This window comes from Ambystoma mexicanum, chromosome 10 (assembly GCF_040938575.1).
Source record: "Ambystoma mexicanum isolate Mex_15411 chromosome 10, UKY_AmexF1_1, whole genome shotgun sequence".
Lineage (NCBI taxonomy): Eukaryota > Metazoa > Chordata > Amphibia > Caudata > Ambystomatidae > Ambystoma > Ambystoma mexicanum.
Genome location: NC_090932.1, coordinates 416,681,446 through 416,702,366, shown reverse-complemented (window position 1 = coordinate 416,702,366; position 20,921 = coordinate 416,681,446). Strand labels below are relative to the sequence as shown.

General features: G+C 49.6%; 1 protein-coding gene across 1 annotated transcript in view; it reads right to left on the bottom strand.

Moving 5' to 3' along the window:
* Window positions 1–20,921, bottom strand: part of ERLIN2 (ER lipid raft associated 2) — a 574,625-nt gene that overhangs the window by 221,640 nt on the left and 332,064 nt on the right. The window contains exon 9 of the mRNA XM_069617980.1: window positions 1,648–1,739. Coding sequence (XP_069474081.1) covers window positions 1,648–1,739 — 92 coding nt within the window. The remainder of the gene's footprint in view (window positions 1–1,647; window positions 1,740–20,921) is intronic.

Here is a 20,921-nt window from a genome sequence, read left to right as displayed (position 1 = left end):
CCTCCTTACTATTGCTCTAATTCCAAGCTCCGTTTTACTCTATACCACTCCCACTCACTGCCGCTCTCCCTGTCTCTTTCAATTGTTATTCCCCCTCCGCTACTACCCCACCCTTCTCTACCTTACTCTCTGGGATATCGTGTCCAGCTCACCACCTCTCGCAAGTCCCTGGTCAGACCCTCAGGGACACCCAGGAAGATGGGGCCCTGCACACCCCTCTACTACCGACTACCACTTCTAAATTCCTACACTCGCCACTCCCAATGCCTACTATCATTACTCCCGACTACCACCTCTGCCACTACTACACCCCTCCGCTACTCCTGCTCCATCTCTACAACGCACACTCTTAGCTCTCACACAAACACTTCACAGACCCCCATCTTAACAAAAGCCTCTGCACTCCTATCGCTCTCGCCTCCTCTGGTCTCTTGGAAGTCCTCCATCGCCTCCTGTCCTCACCTAACTAACCCACACCTCTTTAAATACCGCACCCCCTACCAGGATTGGATACTCACTTTGTCAAATCACTTAACTTGCTCAAGGGGGTGTGATAGGGCACGGCCATGGTAGAACTTAGAAGGGCTAGTAAGCCCCACCTCTTTCCAACATGACCGCCTGCTGCATTATATCCTGAAGCCAACTGTTTTCCCAAGCCTCGCTGGATGCTTTTTCCCCCCTCTCAAAACTCCATGGTGGTTTAGTGGGGCCCAAATGTATGAGGCCTTTCTCCCATATAAAACATCCCTGGTGGGCCAGTGGGTTAATTTCCCTCTCCTCTCACTGTAACTGGTTTTGTCCCAGTAGCCCCTCCCCCTGCAGATCTGCTTGGCTGCGTCTTTGACAGACTAGTGTTGTGGCGTTCATGGCACGCCTTGACAGGGATGCCCCGTCATTCTATGAAAATGAAGCGCACTTATCTCCTGGCTGGTTCTCTGCTTCGGCGGCCTGGAGGCCGCCATCACTGCAGGTAAGGAGGGGGCCTGCCTGCGCTCAGGCACCAGTGTTGGGTTGGGGTGGGTTGCCTCCATCCTCCACAACAGGACCACAATGCTGGCCCTGGCATTTAAGGCAAAACCAAAACTTAAATACTAAGTCTAATGAAGCCAAACCCTATATTACAGAGTCCATCAACGTTTAAGGTATGTAGCTAGGTTTTGGATACCCTGGGGGAAGTTTGTAATGTATTTCAAAGTGAATACACGTTGAAAATGGCCTTGCTCCCAAAAATCAGTCCAGTATCACACAAACCACCTGCAAGTATGTTAGCTGTGCCATGGAAATGGATAGTAACATCTTTAATTTTTCCAGCTTTCCAAACAACCTCATTTACTGTTTTTAGACCCCTCCACACCGCTAGCCACTTTAATGCATTAATGCCATTTTGTGACTTTACATAGGTTTGCAAAGCACCCAGCAAAGAGACTAGACTTACTCCGCCATTGGTATTTCCTTTACAATGTTTATTGGTGAAGTACTTATAAATACAACTTGTGAAAGACTCCATTAGCAATGTTATAAACCCCCTCGACACCCAAAGCGGAAGAGGAATTTATTTTAAATGTCCAGTGACCAGGTCTTATTTGACAATTCAAGCTCTTGCCAACACATCAAAAGACTAAAGACAAAGGAAAGAATGATAGATACCAATAAGAGCCTTCTTTCTCTCAGTCTCAGCTTCCTTCTCCACGACTTTCTGCTTCTGAGCTGCAATGAGAAGTTTGGTTTTCTCGCTCTCCCTGATGGATTAGAACAAACAGTTTTTGGGTTTAGTAAAATAATCTAGTTTGTAATGATGCATTTCTAGTACTGAATGAGAAAGATCTGCAGGGCAAAACACCCCCAACCCCTTTTACAAAAACGTGTGTGAACACCCTTGTCAGTATATGTTTAAACTTTGCAGGTCCATAGGATACTATGGACATGATCAGCTTAGACAGATCTAACACAATCTAAACCTATACATACACTCCAAATCCTGGAGATGTTTCATAACCATGTCCAAATGTGTTTACTTTGACTGCAACTGGTACAGGCATGCTACCATAATAGTATAAACGCAGCATGGGGAATACCCATCACAGCCTTGATCGGTCAGGTTCAGGATCATTGAGCATGCCAGAGTAGTCTCGATAAACCAGACTTCAGAGCATTCACAGACTTATTTCCTTGACATACATTTCGGACTATAGAGTGTGCTTTACTCTTCAGTAAGCATTACAATACTTTACAAAGAAGAGGGAATTAGTCAGAGTCATTCAAAGGTCAGAGTGGACAGCAAGATTAGGTATGAGAAGAACAAGTTACTTTCTTACCTGCTAACGTTCTTTCGATGGGATGGTCCGACGATGTATTCCATATCTATGACAGGTAATGTCCACAGCTGTGCTGCTTCGGAAAATCTTCGGCGTCTGCGTCGATGACGTCGATGCGCCTTCCCCGAGGACCTCCTCCGACGGCATCACCCGATGTGATAAGTAGGACGCACGATGCCCATAGCCTCAGTTGTAGTTTTTTCCCCCAGAACGTGTGCCACCAGTTTTCTGCCAGTCAGACACACAAGGCCTTGCGGAACGCAAGCTGCAATCGCAAAAGGAATTCTGCAATGGGGAAGGTAGGGAGGGAGCGATATGGAATACGTCGTCGTAACTTGTTCTTCGAGGGGATTGGGTCCTCCGACGTATTCCATATATATGACAGACTCTCAAAGCAGTACCAAGCAAGGAGGTGGGAAAAGAATTTAGAACACAAATTTAGCATGCCCAATCAAATTGCGGAATAAAGGACTGCCTTGCCAAAGGCCAGATCCTGCCCTCGGATGGAATCGAGGGAGTAGTGCTGTACAAAAGTATGTACTGAAGCCCAGGTGGCTGCATCACAGATGTGACGAATAGGAACACCCCTCTGCAGGGCAATAGACGCAGCCACTCCCCTGGTAGAATGGGCCCGCAAGCCAGCCAGAGGGTCCTTACCTGCCAAGCGGTAACACTCAGAGATAGCTAAAATAATCCAACGAGACAAAGTCTGTTTCGTCACAGCTTGTCCCAAACGCTTTCCAGCGTAACCAATGAAAAGTTGATCGTCCACTCTGACCCGGGACATGCGCGAAATATAAAAGCTCAACGCTCTCCTAGGATCAAGCCTATGGAGCCTCTCCTCTTCCTTACCAAGATGTGGAGGAGGATAGAACGCCGGAAGAACAACCTTCTGGCTCAAATGAAATTCCATAACCACCTTCGGAAAGAAAAGAAGGACGAACTCTAAGGACAAGCCTATCCTTATGAAACACAGTGAAGGGTGGCTTAACTGAAAGTGCCTGTAACTCACTCACTCTGCGAGCGGAAGTGACCGCAACCAAAAACACAGTTTTCAGAGTGAACAGTCTCAAAGGGCAAGAATGCAAAGGCTCAAATAGAGCACCCATAAGAAACTTCAGAACAAGGTTCAAATACCAACCGGGCACCAGAAAAGGTGACGGAGGAAACACATTAGTGAGCCCTTTCAAAAACTGAGAAATTAAAGGAATCTTAAAATAGGAACATTCTTCAGACGAGCGCTTAAAGATGGACTGCGCCGCCAGGTAACCTTTAATGGTCCCCACCTGCAAGCCCCTGTGGGCCAAGGAAAGCAAAAAAGACAGAACCATGGGAATGTCACACTCAAAGGATCCACATTCTTAACTTTGCACCAGTCGCAGAACTTTCTCCAACGGTAGAGAGACTGTTGCCGGCCGCCTGGCCGAGAGCAACACCTCCATCACGTCTTCAGGGAGGTCCCAATCCGTATATCTCAACCTTTCAGAAGCCAAGTATGAAGGTTGAGGGATCTGACCTCTGGATGGAGAACCTGACCCCGCTCCCGTGAGAGCAGATCGTCTCGGTAGGGAAGACGACGCAGAGGGCAGATGGACAAGCCAAGAAGGTCCGGGTACCACGTCCTCCGGGCCCACGCCGGAGCAATGAGGATCATCCAGGAACCAAACCTCCGTAACCTCTGCAGTACTTGCGGGATGACGGGGACTGGAGGAAACGCGTACAGCAGTGGGAATTACCACTCCACCACGAACGCGACTCCTAAGGCTCCTTTTGGAGGAAATTCCAGCGAGCAGAACCTTTTGCACTTCCGGTTGACACTGGAGGCGAAGAGAACCACTTGAGGGGTCCCCCAAAGGGCGAAGATTTACAGGAGAATCTCCCAAGCCAGCTCCCACTGATGAGAGATTGTGCTCTGCCTGCTCAGAGCGTCCGCCGTCTCGTTGTCGTCTCCGGCCAGATGAACAGCCGAGATCGAAACTTCCTGCTGGATGGCCCAAAATTCGAGCTGCATCGCCTCCCTGCACAGAGAAAGTGACCCTGCCCCCCCTTTTTTTGAGGTAGTGCAGGGCAACCGTGTTGTCCGTTAGAATCAGGACACTCTTTCCTCGCACAATCGGCAGAAAAGCCTTCAGGGCAAGCCTGACGGCCCTCAGCTCCAACAGATTGATATGGAGTCTGGACTCCGACGGAGACCAACGACCGCTGACTGTCAACTCGTCGGCATGAGCTCCCCATCCCGTGAGGGATGCGTCCGTCACGATAGTCACCTCCGGCCAGGGCAGCCAAAATGGGGCCCCCTTCATCAGATTGCCTTTGACGGCCCACCACAGAAGGTCCTGGGCGACCGAGGGTGGCACCTGAACAGGGTCCGACAGCCTGCCGGAGGACTGAGACCACTGGAGCTTGAGTGCCCACTGCAAAGATCTCATCCGCAGACGAGCCTCTGGCACCAGAAGAATGCAGGATGCCATGAGGCCGAGCAGTCTCAAGAACTCGGACGCTGGGAGATTCTGGGCAAGTTGAAACTTGTGCACCATCTGCTGAATGTGAAGAGCCCTCACCTGGGGAGGAAAACACTGCCCCAGGGATGTGTCGAGCACTGCTCCGATGTACTGGAGCCGCTGTGTTGGTGTCAAATGGGACTTCTTTAAATTGAGGGAGAAGCCCAGCTTGTGAAGGGAGTGGCAGGTGACGGAGAGATGATCCAGGACTTGCTCGGGAGAGTTCCCCTGATCAACCAATCGTCCAGGTAGGGGTAGACGTGAATCCCCCCTTTCCTGAGATGCACTGCCACCACCACCATGAGCTTGGTAAAAACCCTCGGGGCGGAGGTCAATCCGAACGGCAGGACCCGAAACTGAAAGTGCGAGTCGCCAACCGCGAACCTCAGGTACTTCTTGTGCTTGGGATGGATCGGCACATGGAAGTAAGCGTCCTTGAGGTCGAGAGACACCAACCAATCCTGAAGTTGAAGGGCCTGGAGGACTTGAGAGAGAGTAACCATCTTGAACTTGTCCTTCCTGAGGAGTTTGTTCAAACCGCGCAAGTCCATGATGGGTCTCAATCCCCGTCTTTCTTCGAAATCAAAAAATAAGGGGGGGAATACCATTCCTTGTTCCTCTCCGCTACAGGCACCAGTTCTATGGCACCTTTCTCCAGAAGGGCTTGATTTTCCTGCGCAAGGAGCGGATCCGGACATGTCAAAGAGAGGTTCCCAGGTGGATTGTCGTGAGGCCTCTGCCGAAAGGGAAAACAGTAGCCGTGGGTTATGATCTCCAGAACCCACACATCTGAAGTAATGGTGTGCACCTCTACAAGATGCTGCGCCAGCCTTCCCCCAACCGGCAAACCATGGGACCTGGCCGCATGACTGAGTGGTAGCGGCTGCGGCGTTGCCTGAGGGCAAAGAGGCAACTGCCCGAGCGGCCTTGGCACCTGGAGTACCCTGTTTTCCACCTCTGGCACTCTTACGGTGGCCTCTTTGACTGCTAGCTCCTCTCGCTTTACTGAAGGAAGAGTAATAGCGAAAGGAACCTCCCCTCCATTGTTGTCCCCTAGGACAAAAAGGCGGAGGTTGTCGAACTGCAGCACCCAACGACTTCGCTGAAGCTTTGGAGGTCTGCAACCTCTCAAGGCTCTCGTCAGCCTTGCTGCCAAAAAGATGTTCACCGTCCAAGGGCATGTTGATGAGCCGGGACTGCACATCAGGAGCGAACCCAGACTTCCGCAACCATGCAAACCTGCGTATTATGGTGCTCGCCGAAATGGACCGGCTGACACAATCTGCCATGTCCAAACCCGACTGAACGGCCTCACACATGGCATCCTTGCCATCCTAAACCATAGCAAGGAAACCATCCCATTCATCCCCTTCGGGAATATGTTCAGCCGCTAATGCAACACAGTTCCACAGAGTGTGTGTGAAACGAGACAAGGCACAAATGGAGTTGGCCGCCTGAAGCGCCATACCCCCTGAAGAAAACAATTTCTTCGCCCAGCCGTCAAAACGTTTGTCGTCACTATCCGGAAGGATGGTAGGATACGACGCCTGCTTTGCCGGGGCCGTAGCCGCCTGCACCACCAAACTCTCCGGAGTGGGGTGCCTGGACAAGTAGCAGGGGTCGCTACTGATTGGAAGTTAATTTCTCCGGAGCAGTCCAAGCCGCTGCCACCCTTCTCTGCAGAGCCATATGAAATGGCAGTACCGGGTCGGTGGGGGGACCAAGATCAAGGATATCCATGAGATCATCCTGAACGAACTCCCCTTGGGGAGCTGACCATACCAAGTACTCGGTGACCCGAGACATAAGGCGCCGGTATGAAGAATCGGCATGAGTGCCAGGCTCCGGCCTACAAAACTCCACCTCCGGAGAGGTGTCCAGTCCACTGGCATCATGCAGTGACTGCCTCAGGTCATCAAACTGGCTATGGCCCAAGAGAAGGTCATCTGGTACAGTAACCGGAACCAAGCCTTCATCAGAGTCTTCATCACCCTCTGAAATTTACTCCAGGCAGTGAGAGGAAGACACCTGGGGACCAAAGCTATGCCTGACCTTAGCCAGAGCCTTTCTAGGGGCTAACCCCGTGCCACGGCGCCCTTCCGACACCTCGAAAGGCGTCGAGGGCGCCGAACGAGTCGGCGTCGACAGAAACGGCGTCAACGTCAGCTGCAGCGCCGCTGGCATCGACGGCGTCAACACAGGCCTCGAAGCCGGAGCTTCAAGCGTGTCTCTCGATGACCTAGGCGCCGACAGCGTCGACGACGCCCTCGGAGGCAGAGCCTCGAGAGAAATCGTCGATGACCTCGGCGCCACAGGCGTCGACGTCTTCTTTGAAAACGGCACAGGATCACGCGGTATCGAGCGCGTCGAGGACCGGACCTGGAACGGGCATGGCGAGAACGGCTACCCTTGTCCGACCTTTGTGCCGACCACCCGAGCCCGAAGGCGTACGAGCGGTGTGTCTCGACTGGTGCCGACCGACCCCACTCGGAGGCGCGGACGGACCGGTGCCCTGCGATTCGCTAGCATCTGCTTCCCGAAGGAAGCCCATTCCTCCGGTGTCGAAGCGACCCGCCGACGGGCGGAGTCCTCAGAAGAGGACGGGGAAGGCGACCGATGCCGGCGCTTCCGGGAATGCCTCGAAGAGGCGGAGGAGTGGCGAGACCGACTCCTGGAAGGAGACCCACTGGACTTCCGACGATGACGCGGAGCGTCGCCTCTCGAGTCATCCGTCGAAAGCCCCTTAGACCTCGACTTCCGGGGCTTAGACAACCGACCTACCGACAGCTTCTTCTTGCGTTCCCGCATGGCCTTGGCCGTGAGCGACTGGCAGTCGACAGTCGTCCGTATCGTGGGCCTCCCCGAGGCACCAGAGGCAGGCGTCGTGCGAGTCCGTGACCGACATCTTGGACCCAGAGTCCCCGCATTTCTTGAAGCCCGGACGCGGGGTTGAAGACGAAGTGGACATCGCCACGAACAGGTCTTCACAAAAAACCGAACAGGTTCAACGAACCGAGAAGAAAACAGCAAACTCCAAAGAGTCGAGGCGTACCGAGATTCACAAAGCGAACACGTTCGCGGAAAAAACGGAACTGAGGCTATGGACATCGTGCGTCCTACTTATCACATCGGATGACGTTGCTGTCGGAGGAGGTCCTCGGGGACGGCGCATCGACGCAGGAGTCAAAGATTTTCCAAAGCAACACAGCTGTGGACACTACCTGTCATAGATATGGAATATGTCGGAGGACGCAATCCCCTCGAACCGTTTTTTCAGAAGATGGTTGTTTAAGAAGCAATGCTTGGTCTCACTCTTGTAGATGAATGACCCAAACCACGAACAATAAATACAGCTTGCAATGCAAACAAAAGTTTATTACATGCAAAAAGTATCAGACGGTCCCGTAGAAGCGTACTAACACAGAGCTCTCCCCACCCACAGGAGTTACAGCTTTTATAGCGGAAAGCCATAAAATACACCAAATTTAGCACAATCTAGATTACAACATGATCCCACACTCCTCATTGGCTAACACCTATATAGAATTCTAATCATCCCCTATAGTCCATTACCCTATTGGTCATACATTATCTAAAACACATTCCCTAACCACATGACCTAGTACATCATCACTACGAAACTCAGTAGATGACAACCAGGTACATTGTTGCAATAATACATTGCTTTACTGAGTAAATACTCTTGACCATCACGTGATGCACAGTCCTCCGTTGGAGCGCGTCAAAGTGTGAATAGCAAGGTCAACTCTGCTTGGATAATACAATGGCCCTCCTCATAATACCAGACACTGGGCACATGCAGACAGCTCCCTGCCCTTGTAGATGCATGTATTGGCTTCACCTCCGCTTCTCCCTTCCCAAATCAGCAAGGGCTGTAGCACATCTCCTCCCTTATCTCTCTGGGAACACAGTTGCCCATTAGTGGTGTGATCGGGGCAGCACTCTTATGTTTGAATTATGCTTATTTATGGATCACTAGAGCTCAGCGCCTGCATTTCAAATATAATGACCGTTCTTCGGGTGAGGGCAGTAGTGCTCCAAATCTTCACCCAGCCTCTTGGCATCAAAGAACCCCATGCCCTACTGGCATTAATTCAGCCTCCAAAGGGCACATCCCCCACCCTTCCTCCCAGGATCGAGCATTCCTTCCCCAGCTCTTCTGAGCTCTGCAGCTGCACCCTACCTGTCATCGGCACAGCGCAGCTGCCTGTGACTTTGCCCGTATATCTTCTCTCTGGGGCATGGAAGTAGGACTGGACCGAGCCACAGCTCCACGTTAGGCCTGTTTCTCGTACTTTCACAAGCGCCTCCTATAATGTGCCCTGAAATCAAACAGGGCGGAAGTCCTGCTACCTTAGCCCCTGGACCTCGCCTCTACCACAACACTGACTCCATATCACACGCCTACCTACGTCCGCTACCTACTAGCACAACTCTTAAAACATAACATCACCATCTTTACTGTCACACCTGGGCCCCTAAAACTGCCTGAATCCAGCGCACACCCAATATATGCTCCGGGCCACAGTAAAACAGATAACATTTCCTTGCCCAAACACAATCTGTATGTTGATGCCTATGCTGACTCTAGCCTCACAAACTTCTGAGGCTTGCAGCCGGACCCCCACTCTCACACCTGCACATTGTGCCACCGTCCATCTTGGTTCATACTCACCTACTTAACAGCAGAAGGCAAGATTGTCCTCGTGAATGCATGGAACAGCCCCTCAAAAGTTGATAAAACTTTCTCAGGCATTGCTCTGAAGCCCCCTCTATATACACACCAATTCTTACTTCCCTATCACGAGCTGTTACACAACTAAGCTTCCTGCTACTTCACGCACAGGCTAAGAAAACCCCACGTGGAAGACCACCACATCTCAGGCCACATACCTCTTCTACAACACACTCGCAACACCAACCACCTACTTACCTCATCTTCTGCCTCCCTCCAGTAGATGGGTAAAACCAGAACCTTAAGACTCGCCTCTCGCACGCTTGCACCTACACGCCTCTGACCCCTCCCACCAAGCATTATTTACCACCAACACATGTCCAAACCTAGCTCTGACCTTGCCACACCTTCTGACCAATCTCTTTATGCGTTGATCAGAGCGCAGGAATCTATTATCGCCCATGCCGCCGACGTTCAATACCTCATCACAAACAGCATCTAGGATATCCTAGCCATAACGGAAACTTGGCTACACCCTGCAGCAGGACCTGCTCTCCCCATCGCTATTCCCGTAAGCCACATCACCCTCTGTTGTGATCGTCCTCTACACAAAGGAGGGGGAGTTAGTTGCTCTTATCCATAAAGATATCTTATCCTTTAAAACCCTTCCCTCTACCTCTCCTCCTTCATGTGACCTACTTAGAATTTGGCTAGGTATTTCACCAACATCAACCTTAACCATCCATGTTATCTATTGTCATCCTGGTCCAGCCAAATCCTTTGAGGATACCAGACCCACGTCCAAAGTTTTAGTCCTCAGTGACCTAAACCTGGGACTGGTGGACCCGGCTGACAAGGACCCCCTTTCGCTGGATAACTCACTAACCTATCTTGGGTTTATAAAGCGCATCTCTAGCCCAACCCTCCAACTTTGAAGATCACTAGACTGGATGGCTGATGAATTGGAATGTGAACAAAAGTCTCATCTCCCCTAAACCCTGGTTACATCACTATACCATTTTCTTCAGTCTGCCCACCACTCCCTTCCTCCGTTCGAACACCCCCCCTTACCACCTGCACTCATTAGATGCTCCTGTAACCTTCTCAAGAAACGTCTTCTCCCTATCCTCACAGCCAACCATACAATCGCCTGAGCCTTCCAGTCCACGGACCCAACCAAATAGGTTAACACCTACAACTCCTCCATCCTCTCAGCCATTGATGCCCTTGACACACTTAAAGCCAAACACATCATACATACATTCTTGGTTTACCCAGTCTCTCCAGGACACAAGAGCCAAAAAAAGTACCCTCAAAAATAGTTGTCTCAAACTCCCATCTGCAACCAACAAAGCTAATTTCCTTACCCTCTTAAGGAATATAAATAAAGCCACCCTCACTGCTAAAGCATCTGCACTCTCCAACAGAATCCTTAAAGCTCAGTGCCACTCTGAACTATTCTCCATGTTACAGCAGCTCAAAAGGCTTAGTGTCCCCACTTCCAACTGCACCAAAGATGATACTTGGTGCCAGATCATACAGGATGCCCTTACCAACAAAATAAATAGTCTCCCTGTTGGAATCTTCTTCTGACTTGGTAGACCACCAGAGTCTCTGCCACAACATTACCATCGCCAACTTCGCCCTGCCTGCTGTCCAGTGGATCTCATACCTCACAGACCGATCTGCCCAGGTCTACGCAGGAAACTCAGCTGCCCACCAATTCCTGCCCCCTCCGGGGTCCCACAAGTAGCCTGTGTTTCGCCAACTTTATACAAGGTCTACACAAAATCTCTTTTCGGCCACCTCGATTCCCTGAACCACACCAATGACACCCAAATACTCATCTCCCTTTCAGGCAACCGCAAACAAGATTCGTGCAACATTAACGTCATCTGTATCATCCAAGTCTGGATGGCTTCTCACCAACTCGGTCTGAATGATGACAAGATAGAAAGCCTGATTTTCAAGCTCCAGACTATCCAGAACAATGCCATCTGGGTAGCTATGGCCCCTCCAAACGTGAACAAATGGCAGCACTCCGAAGAGCTGCTAATTGGCTTTCAGTTAAAGAATGCATAAACTTTAAAATCCTTTGATCACTGGTAATGTTTATTTATAAAGCACCTATACACAGGCAAGTGTTTCAAAGCGCTCAAGGAGGGTGGGAACATGGGGAAAAAACAACTGTCGCTCAGAGCCCTTGAAATTCTGAGACGATAATAGTCTGCACAGGCAGAGTAAGTGCATATGACAATGCATTACTTACAATAAAAGCATTTCTGATGGTTGTATCTGCTTAGATTCACATGCTGTGCATAGTCCGACATCCAGTGGTCACTGCGGAGTATTGCATTTTGTTTTTCATAGTCGAAAAGGGGACGTCGACAAGGCGTGTCTGTAACACTATTCCTATAGTGACGTGTGGTGTACCCACAATCCCTCACGCATCGAGGTCTCTCTGTTCGTATTTTTTCTGCCCTGAGGAAGCCTTCTAGACGTGAGTGAGTAGAGAAAAGAGAGATATAAAAAGATGTCTATGTTCCTTTCATCCGAGCGGGGAGGAAGGGTGGGCGCATGTGAATCTAAGCAGATACAACCATCAGAAATGCTTTTACGGTAAGTAATGCATTGTCTTCTGATGTTTGTTAATCTGCTTAGAATCACATGCTGTGCATAGACTAGCGAGCAGTACCCGGAGTTGGAGGTTGGTTGTGAGAAGGAACAGTAGAGAAAAGATGTCTTAATACTGCTTGTCCCACCTGGGAATCAGATCTAGAGTGGGCATCTAGACAGTAGTGTTTTGTAAAGGTGTGTACAGAACTCCAGGTTGCCGCTTTGCAAATGGACTCAAGGGGAACATTTGCAATGAATGCTATGGATGCCCCAGTGCCTCGAGTAGAGTGTGCTCTTGGCTTGAAGGGTAGTTCTCTCTTAGCAAGAGTGTAACAGAGAGTGATGCTTTGAACAATCCATCTAGATATAGTGGACTTTGAGACTGCATCTCCTTCTCTTCCTGCTGCCACCGAGACAAAGAAATAATTAGTCTTTCTCAGGGGTCTAGTTCTTTCCATATAAAACATGACAGCTCTGCGCACATCAAGTGTATGCAGGCTTTTTTCTCCCAAATTTGAAGGGTTTTGAAAGAACGTTGGTAGTTCTATTGACTGGTTGACATGGAATTTCGAGATGAATTTCGGTGCAAACCTCAGGTGTATGCGTAGAACCACCTTATCTTTGTGAACCGTTACAAAGGGGTCTAGAACAGAAAGAGCCTGTAGTTCACTTACTCTCCTAATCGAGGTGATAGCTATTAGGAAGGCAGTCTTAAGAGTGAGGTCTTTAAGAGTTGCCTTGTGCATGGGTTCAAAGGGTGAGCCCATGAGCCTGGTAAGTACCACATTTAGGTCCCAGCCGGGAGCTGGGTTTGCTATCGGAGGGTGTATTCTCTTTACCCCCTCCATAAAGGCTTTAATAACTGGGACTTTCCACCTTGACACTTTAAGTTGGGAAGTGGTTTATGCAGAAAGTGCCGCTAGGTGGACTTTAATAGAATTGAACACTAGACCTGAGTCCAGTAAGTGGGTCAGGTACAGAACAATTTGAGTGGGGGAGCAGTCAACAGGGTTGATGTTTCTTCCCCTACACCAGATGACAAATCTCTTCCATTTGCTAGAATAACAGTGACGAGTGTTAGGCTTTCTAGCCTCCCTGAGGATGTCCATGCATCTCTGCGGGAGTTGTAAATGTCCAAATTCTATGATCTCGGGAGCCAGGCTGCTAAGTTCATGGTCTGAGGGCATGGATGCAGTGTCCTGCCCTTGTCCTGTGACAGCATGTTGTACGGGCAGGGAAGTTTCACTGGAGGAGATAGAGACATCTCCATCAGGTGAGCGAACCATGGCTGCCGGGCCCACATAGGGGCGACTAGTATCATGGTAACTTGTTCCTGGTGCATCTTATTGAGAAGGGGAGTCGGGGGGGGAAAAGCGTAAACAAATTTCCCTGACCATGAAATCGATAGGCCGTTCCCCTTGGATTGGTTCTGGGGGTACCTGGAGGCGTAATCTTGGCATTGTGAGTTCTCCAGAGTTGCAAACAGGTCTATTTCTGGGAATCCCCATTGTGTGAAAACGTCGAAGACGATGTCTTCGTGTAAACGCCATCCGTACTCTGAGGGCAGAGGGAAGTCTCTGCTGAGTTCGTCTGCTAGCAGATTGAGTTCCCCTGGTACATGTGACAGTAGGAACATGTTGTGTCTGAGATCCCACTTCCAGATGTTCTGGGACAGCTTGGACAGTCCTGGAGAGTGAGAGCCCCCTTGTTTGTTGAGGTAGTACATGGCTGTGGTGCTGTCCGTGAGGACCATCACCGTCTTCCCTTGTAGGTGTGCCTGGAAGGCTTTTAGTGCCTTGAACACAGCCAGTAGTTCCAGTAAGTTTATGTGCTTGGATGCTACGCTCGGAGTCCAAACTCCGTGAGCAGTCTGATGGGATAGGTGAGCCCCCCCATCCTGTGAGGGATGCGTCTGTGGTTAGAGTGGCTTCCACTGTGGGGGTGGCGAATGGTTTCCCTATTACCAGGTTTTCCTTCGACCACCACCGTAGCGAGAGAACCAAGGCCTTCGAGACCACCACTAGATTGTCCCATTGTCCGCTGGCCTGACACCACTGGCTGTTGAGCCACTCTTGCATTGGGCGCATGCGCAGGCGCGCGTGGGGTACCAAATAAATACATGATACCATCATTCCTAGCAAGCGCATTGCTTTGCGTACCGTCACCTCTCGACCTGCCACATATTGAGGGATCTGAAACAGCATGTTTTGGACCCTCTCGTTGGAGGGGAAGACGAGGCCGTCCTTTGTTCCAATTAGAGCCCCTAGGAATTGTTTGACATGGCTGGGGTCTAGGCTGGACGACTTCTCGTTGATGGAGAAGCCCAGTTGGAACAAAAGGTCTACAGTCTTTTGGGTATTTGAGTAGCATGTTTCGTAAGAATCCCCTGTTATGAGCCAATCGTCGAGGTAAGGATATACTGGGATGGACAACCTGCGCAGGTGGGCCGCTGCCACTGCCAGTACTTTCGTGAATACCCTTGGTGCTGATGCTATCCCAAAGGGTAGCACTCTGAACTGGTAGTGTTTGCCCTCTATCATGAACCGGAGGTATTTTCTGTGCGCTGGCAACATTAAAATATGAAAGTATGCATCTTTCATGTCCAGTGTTGTCATGTAATCTCCTTGTGATAGCAGGGGGATCACTTCCTGTAAGGTCACCATACAAAACTTTTGAAGTTTGACAAATTTGTTCGCTGGGTGCAGATCTAATACAGGGCGCATGTTTAAGTCCTTTTTGGGTACAAGGAAGTACACTGAATAAATACCTTCCGTTACCTGAGATAGAGGCACGACCTCTATAGCTCCTTTTTCCAGTAGCTGGTCCACTTCTTGCAGAAGGATGGCGAGGTGTTCTGGTGTCATGCGTCGTCCCCTTGGGGGTCTGTACGTTGGGGAACTGTTGAATTCTATACAGTAGCCGCGGGCTATGGTTGATAGTACCCAGCGGTCTGATGTTATTCCCTCCCATGCTGGAAGAAAAGATGTTAACCGGCCCCCGACCAGCGATGCATGGGAGGGGACCCGAATCTTCGAGTCATTTGGTGTTGCTGGCTTGGGAACCTCTAGGGGTGGAACCCCGACCTCTCCCTTTGCCATGGCGTTGTCCTCTCTGGTTGTATTGCCCACTGGTGCCTTGGTTAGAGGACCAGTTGTTTGCAGAGTATTGCTGCTGCTGATTTTGCTGCTGGCGTTGGCCTCGAAAAAAGCGCCTATTGCCATAGCCACGTTTGTTAGGAGGCCTAGAAATCTGGTCTAGGGTTTTGATGGTCAAACTCTTTCTTTGCCGTTTCTAGTGCCTCATCAACCGCCTTTCCAAAGAGGTTGGCATCTTCTATAGACTTGTTGATTAGAGATGCTTGTGTTTCAGGTTTAAACCCCGAATTACACAGCCAGACATGGCGTTAAAGGAGTATTCCTTGGACTAGGGAACGGCAAGCCGTTTCTGCAGCATCCAGAGTGTTTTTCACGATGCTTTGGTTGACTAGGGTCCCTTCAGTAATCGTGGCCAGAAGCCGTGTACGTAGGGGTTCTGGTACCTCCCCGGCGTCCTTACGTAGCTTGCTCCACTGTGCATCTGCGTAACTTGCTAGCAAGGAGTTGTTGTTTGCAATCCGTGCGGAAAAAGCAGTGGAGGCTGTGATTCTCTTCCCTAGGGCATACCATTTTTTACCCTCTTTATCTGGTGGTGCTTCGCTGGTAGACAGCGGGACCCCTGCTCTTTTCCTTGTATTTGTCACCACTAGGGAGTCTGGTACAGAGTGGCCCCTGACGTACAACGGGTCTGAAGGAGAGGGACTGAATAGTTTTTCTATCCTCGGGTTGACCCCTCTGACCAACGCGGGTGTAGATAGTGAAGGGATAATTTGTCTTCTTACTGAGGCGAGGAGGGGAATGGTTCGACTGACAGGGGGTTTCTCCTTGATTACCTTCTCCACAAAGTCAATGTCATGAGAAATCTCCCCAGTGTCTATTTCGAAATGCCCTGCTGCCTTGCGTAGTAGTGCATTAAATGTAGGTAGATCATCTATAGGTGACGTGTTCCTATTAGGTGAGTCCTCGGGAGGGGACAGGTTTAGTGCATCAGGGTCCGAAAACGCTGATGGGGACTGCCAGGGCTGTGAAGTACCTTCCTCTGGGTCTTCTCCGAAGCCCCCCCACCTATATCTGGATTATCTTCAAAACCCTCCTCCTCTAGGTTTTGTTCCTCTTCGTTGCCTAAAAATTCGTCCTCATCCTGAAAGTGGGGGTCCTCTTCAGTGAGGTCATATAAATCTACATCCACTTGGGAGAGATTAAACAGCCTAGGGAATTTAGCCCTGGGGTCCACCTGAGGTTCCTCTCTTGCCCTTTTGGGTGGTGGTAGGTTTTGAGTCTCCATAAACCTCTCCATCTTCTCCATACAGAACTGGAGTCTCTCCAGGGTCTCATGAGGTACCCCTGAGCGGCCTGGAGGGGGGGAAAAAATAGGGTTTTCGGCCTGAAAACGCTTCGACCCTTCCCATAAAGTCGAAGAAAGGTTTCCGTCGCCGTCTGAAAAGCCTTCTGGCAGGCTAGGAGTCCCTTTAGATGAAGGGGGCAGTTCCTGCCTTCCTTCCGGCCTTTTCTGCGTTTCTCTAGCCTTCTGTGCGGTATTCGACGTATCTTTCGCCGTCCGCCTCTGGCTATCGGCGGAAACGATCCTCGCCAGGCTCTTGACGACTAATCTGTCTGTGGAGGGCTCTGGTAGGAAAAAGTTGAAGAGGGATATCCTGGTCTCAAACTCAAAAATCTGCAAGTAGCTGGCCAATCCTTCTGCAGACTCCACCTCTCCTGTTCCCTTCCAGACCCTCAGTACAGCTCTGACTTCTCACTTCACTAAAACTCACGACATCCCGTCCTTGCTCTCCTCTACCTCTCTCGGCCCCCCTCTGGCGTCTCACTTTCCTGCTCCTTTCTCCTCTTCCTCTCTGACAACATCCGACGATGTTTCTAGACAAGTCCGATGTATGAAAGTGTTGTCCAAACAGGTGCTACCCTGCTCCTCCAAAACCATCAAGGACCACCTTGACACCCTTGCTCCAGCCTTGCCCGATTTCTACAATCACTCCTTTGCCACTGGATCTTTCCACTCTTCCCCTCAAGCACTCCCCTTGTGCACCCCCTCCTTAAATAGCCTTCTGGCGATCCTATCTGTCTGGCAAACTATCGCCCAATCTCCATCACTCCTTTCCTAGGCAAAATCCTGGAAAAGCTGGCCATCTCCCAGCTTACTCCCCACATTGAATCTGTTGGTTGTGTCCGTTGCCATCAGTCTGACTTCAGAGCAGCCAGAGGCACGGAAACTGCTCTCCTGAACACCTGTGAAGCTCTTCACTCAAGCCTTCCTTCTGTCCTCATCCTCCTTGACCTTTCCTCTTCTTTTGAGACAGTCAATCATGCCATCCTGATCAATCGACTGTATGAACCTGGGCATCACAGAACAGGCCCTGGAGTGGTTGATCTCCTTCCTTCTGGACCGACCCTCCCAGGTCCTACTCGGATCCTTTCTCTCCACATGTGGTGTTCCCCCAGGGTCTATGCTCTCACCCTGGCTCTTCAATGTCTACTTGGCCCCTTTGGCCCACCTGATCTCTACCTTCTCTTCCAACTTTAAGTGTTATGCGGCTGACTCTGCTCTCCTGCAGGTTACCCTCAGCTTCCTCTTCTCTTTCGCACATTCCTGACTGTATCCACGATTCAGGATTGGTGCACCTCCAATAATCTCTTCCTTAATATCAGTAAGACTGAGATCCTTCTCATTGGGACCTTCCCTCGTACTCTGGCCACCCTCATTGGGCCCTCTTCCTTCGCCTTCCTGAGAGGCAAAAAACGTTGGTGTCATCTTCGACTGCTCTCTCCTTCTCTACTCACATCACAGACCTTGCCAACAAAGCACACTACCAGCTACACCTACTCAAATGTACTTCATTTTCTCACTTTCCCCTAGAAGCTCACTGTCTTCAGAGCCCTGGTTCTCTCTGGTACGACGTCCTATCATCAACACCTGTTTTTTTGACGGTTGTTTTACCCGAACAATTTTTGGTGAAAAGACATCCAAATAATTTTTTTGTTAGGTTCGAAAAGGGCATATAAAGGGCTAGGTGGGTCAGGAACAGTAAAAAAGGGCAGACTTGGGAGGATCAGCCCCCAAAATAAAAAAATTAAAATGTAGAGTTTTTTCGGCAACATTTTTTTCAGAAAAACACCCATCAAAAAAACAGGTGTCGATGATACGACATAGAACCAGTTCCCTCTAGGCTAGACCACTGCAACAGCCTCTTTCTCTATCTGCCTGCCAGTTCCCTCTACTCTCCACCCTCTGTAACTAATCCAGAACAGGACTCCAAGACGTATCCTTTGCGTCAAGGCCAGGGACTCTCCAGCCCTAAAAGGTCACCAATGACTCCCAGTGGCTGCAAGAATCAAGTTCAAGGCCCTCTGCATCGTTCACAAGGCTTTCTGATGCCAGGGCCCGCACTACATCCAACTCTCTCTTCCAAAATACCTTCCTTCCCGAGCCTTTCACTCAGCTACCTCCAACTCGAGCGTCAGACACTCCTCCAGGCAGAGAGTGGGGGATAGATCCCTCTCCTCTGTAGGTGCCTCTCTCTTGAAGGGCCACCCTGCCCCTCTCAAACTTGAGCCGGACCACTTGAAGTTCCGGAAGCAGCTCAAAACCTTCCTGTTCTCCGCTCCGTTCTGTCTCTCCCTACTCTACTGACCTGCGCCGAATAGTTGCTTGGTACCCTCAAGAGTCTCACTGAGTACCAGGCTCCTCCATGAGCAGGGTCTGCTGCACTGCCTCTGGGCCTACCGCTCAACTTGGGGGCTGTAACTGTAACCTCTACAGTCCTCTGCCTCCTTGCACTTACCCAAAGCCGCGCTGCCCTGATAGCACTTCCCCCTCCATCTCCCTGACACTTCACCCCTATCCCTTCCCCCTGCACTTTGCGTTGTCGCACTTGCACCATCTGAATGACACAAGGCCTAGTAAGATCATTTGTCTTGTCCTCCCTCTGTCTTCTCTACCTTGTCTTGTTGCACCTAGAAACACTTGTGTGCAGGTGCATAATAAATAACATATCATATCACTTGCATCCCAACACTCTGAAGAAACTTAACCTGAACATGTTTTAGTCTTGGCATACTCGGAAAAAATAGCTCATACTAAGTCAGCTTATTCTACTCAAGTCCCCTTGAGAAACCTTTCACTGGAGAATGTAAAGGGTTTTTAATGAGATGTGCCTTCAAATTATAACTAACCAATTCCAAATTCTTGACAAGCTACAATTCACTTTGCAGAGGAGTTCATAGCCAACTGTAAAGAGAATGGGAGGTTTTTGCTGCAATCATGCTACTGACAAAGAAGTGCAAAGTCTTCAACGGGAGGTCATGAATAGTCACAGTGATCCAAGGTTTGCTATTGCTTGGGCTACCAAGTTAATTTCCGAATACATTCTTACACATGATACATATGCTAGCCACACGCACGCTTCTTGGTAAAAGACACTCCTGCTAGCACATAACAGACTGAACCTATAAACAACAGTCTTAAGAAATATACAGTTAGCCAGTAAATGTTCAATCCCTCATCACTACACTTGAGACGGTGTGCCATTCACAATAAGAGTGAGCATTCCTCCATATAATATGATAGCAACACAATGAGACGGAAAAGAAATAGCCACAGAGGGCCAGCACTAATGAGGGAATACGACCAGGTACCAAACACAAAGTTTATTTCTTTAATGGCACACTTGTGATATCTGCAACTTTAGTGCCTCTTCTTTTAGCCCGTCTGGTTGTAGTCTAAAGTATTTGCTAGCTTTCCCCAAACGTCTGCCCAAAAATACATTTTACCCCCTGGGCCAACTGGTGTCAAACATACCTATTTGACATTAGCATTAGAACACACCTAGAAGGCCATTAAGGTGCAATGGGTGATATGCAGTAGACAAAATTAAATGTTGTTGTCATCACATGTGGAATTTCACCATGTATAAGCTGCAGGCTCACCAGAGCTAGCACTTGCGTACTAAGTGATGACCAATACCAAGGTGCCGTTTGTATCCCATGCTCATGAAATCTTAATTTTGATCCCTGTTCCTGAACACTATAGTATATTAAAAGCAAGATATATACCTTGTAAAAATTCTGCACCAAATTATGAGAGGCAGATTAACGGGCTTCAGAAGGCAAAATAGACTCATTTTGCTGGGCATCAAGTATGTAGTGCTAAAAAATTCCATAATCCCAGAGAGGCATACTCGAACAGTAACAGCCAATTCATACTATGTCAGTTAACCTGGACTAGCTCATCATTACGCTGCCGCTACACAACGCACCACAATGCCTCTGCATTCTGTGGGGTGTGCTCTCTTCTCAAGATAGCCTATTACAACAGCTCAGACGCTGCCCACATGCACTAATTAGTACCATGAACCATGTGACACTAAGAGCTTCTTCTTGAAGAAATTAAACTGTTGTGTCCTTACAGAGCAACTAGATTCGGTCTATTGGCGGCACTAAACTTGCATGAAAGGCAATATTGTCTGTACTTGGGCCTTTTACACGGCAAAAACAAACTAGCACATTTTGAAGGGCAAAACAACAATCCTGTAAAAACCAAATGCATCTTTAGTTAAGAGCTACAGCAATCCTCAACATACACAGAAAATAAATATGGCATAGAGCCAGAGTATGCCAAACATGGTAAATATTATTTACATGTAATAGCATAAATGGCCGGCATGTCATCTTGCGCTACCTCCCA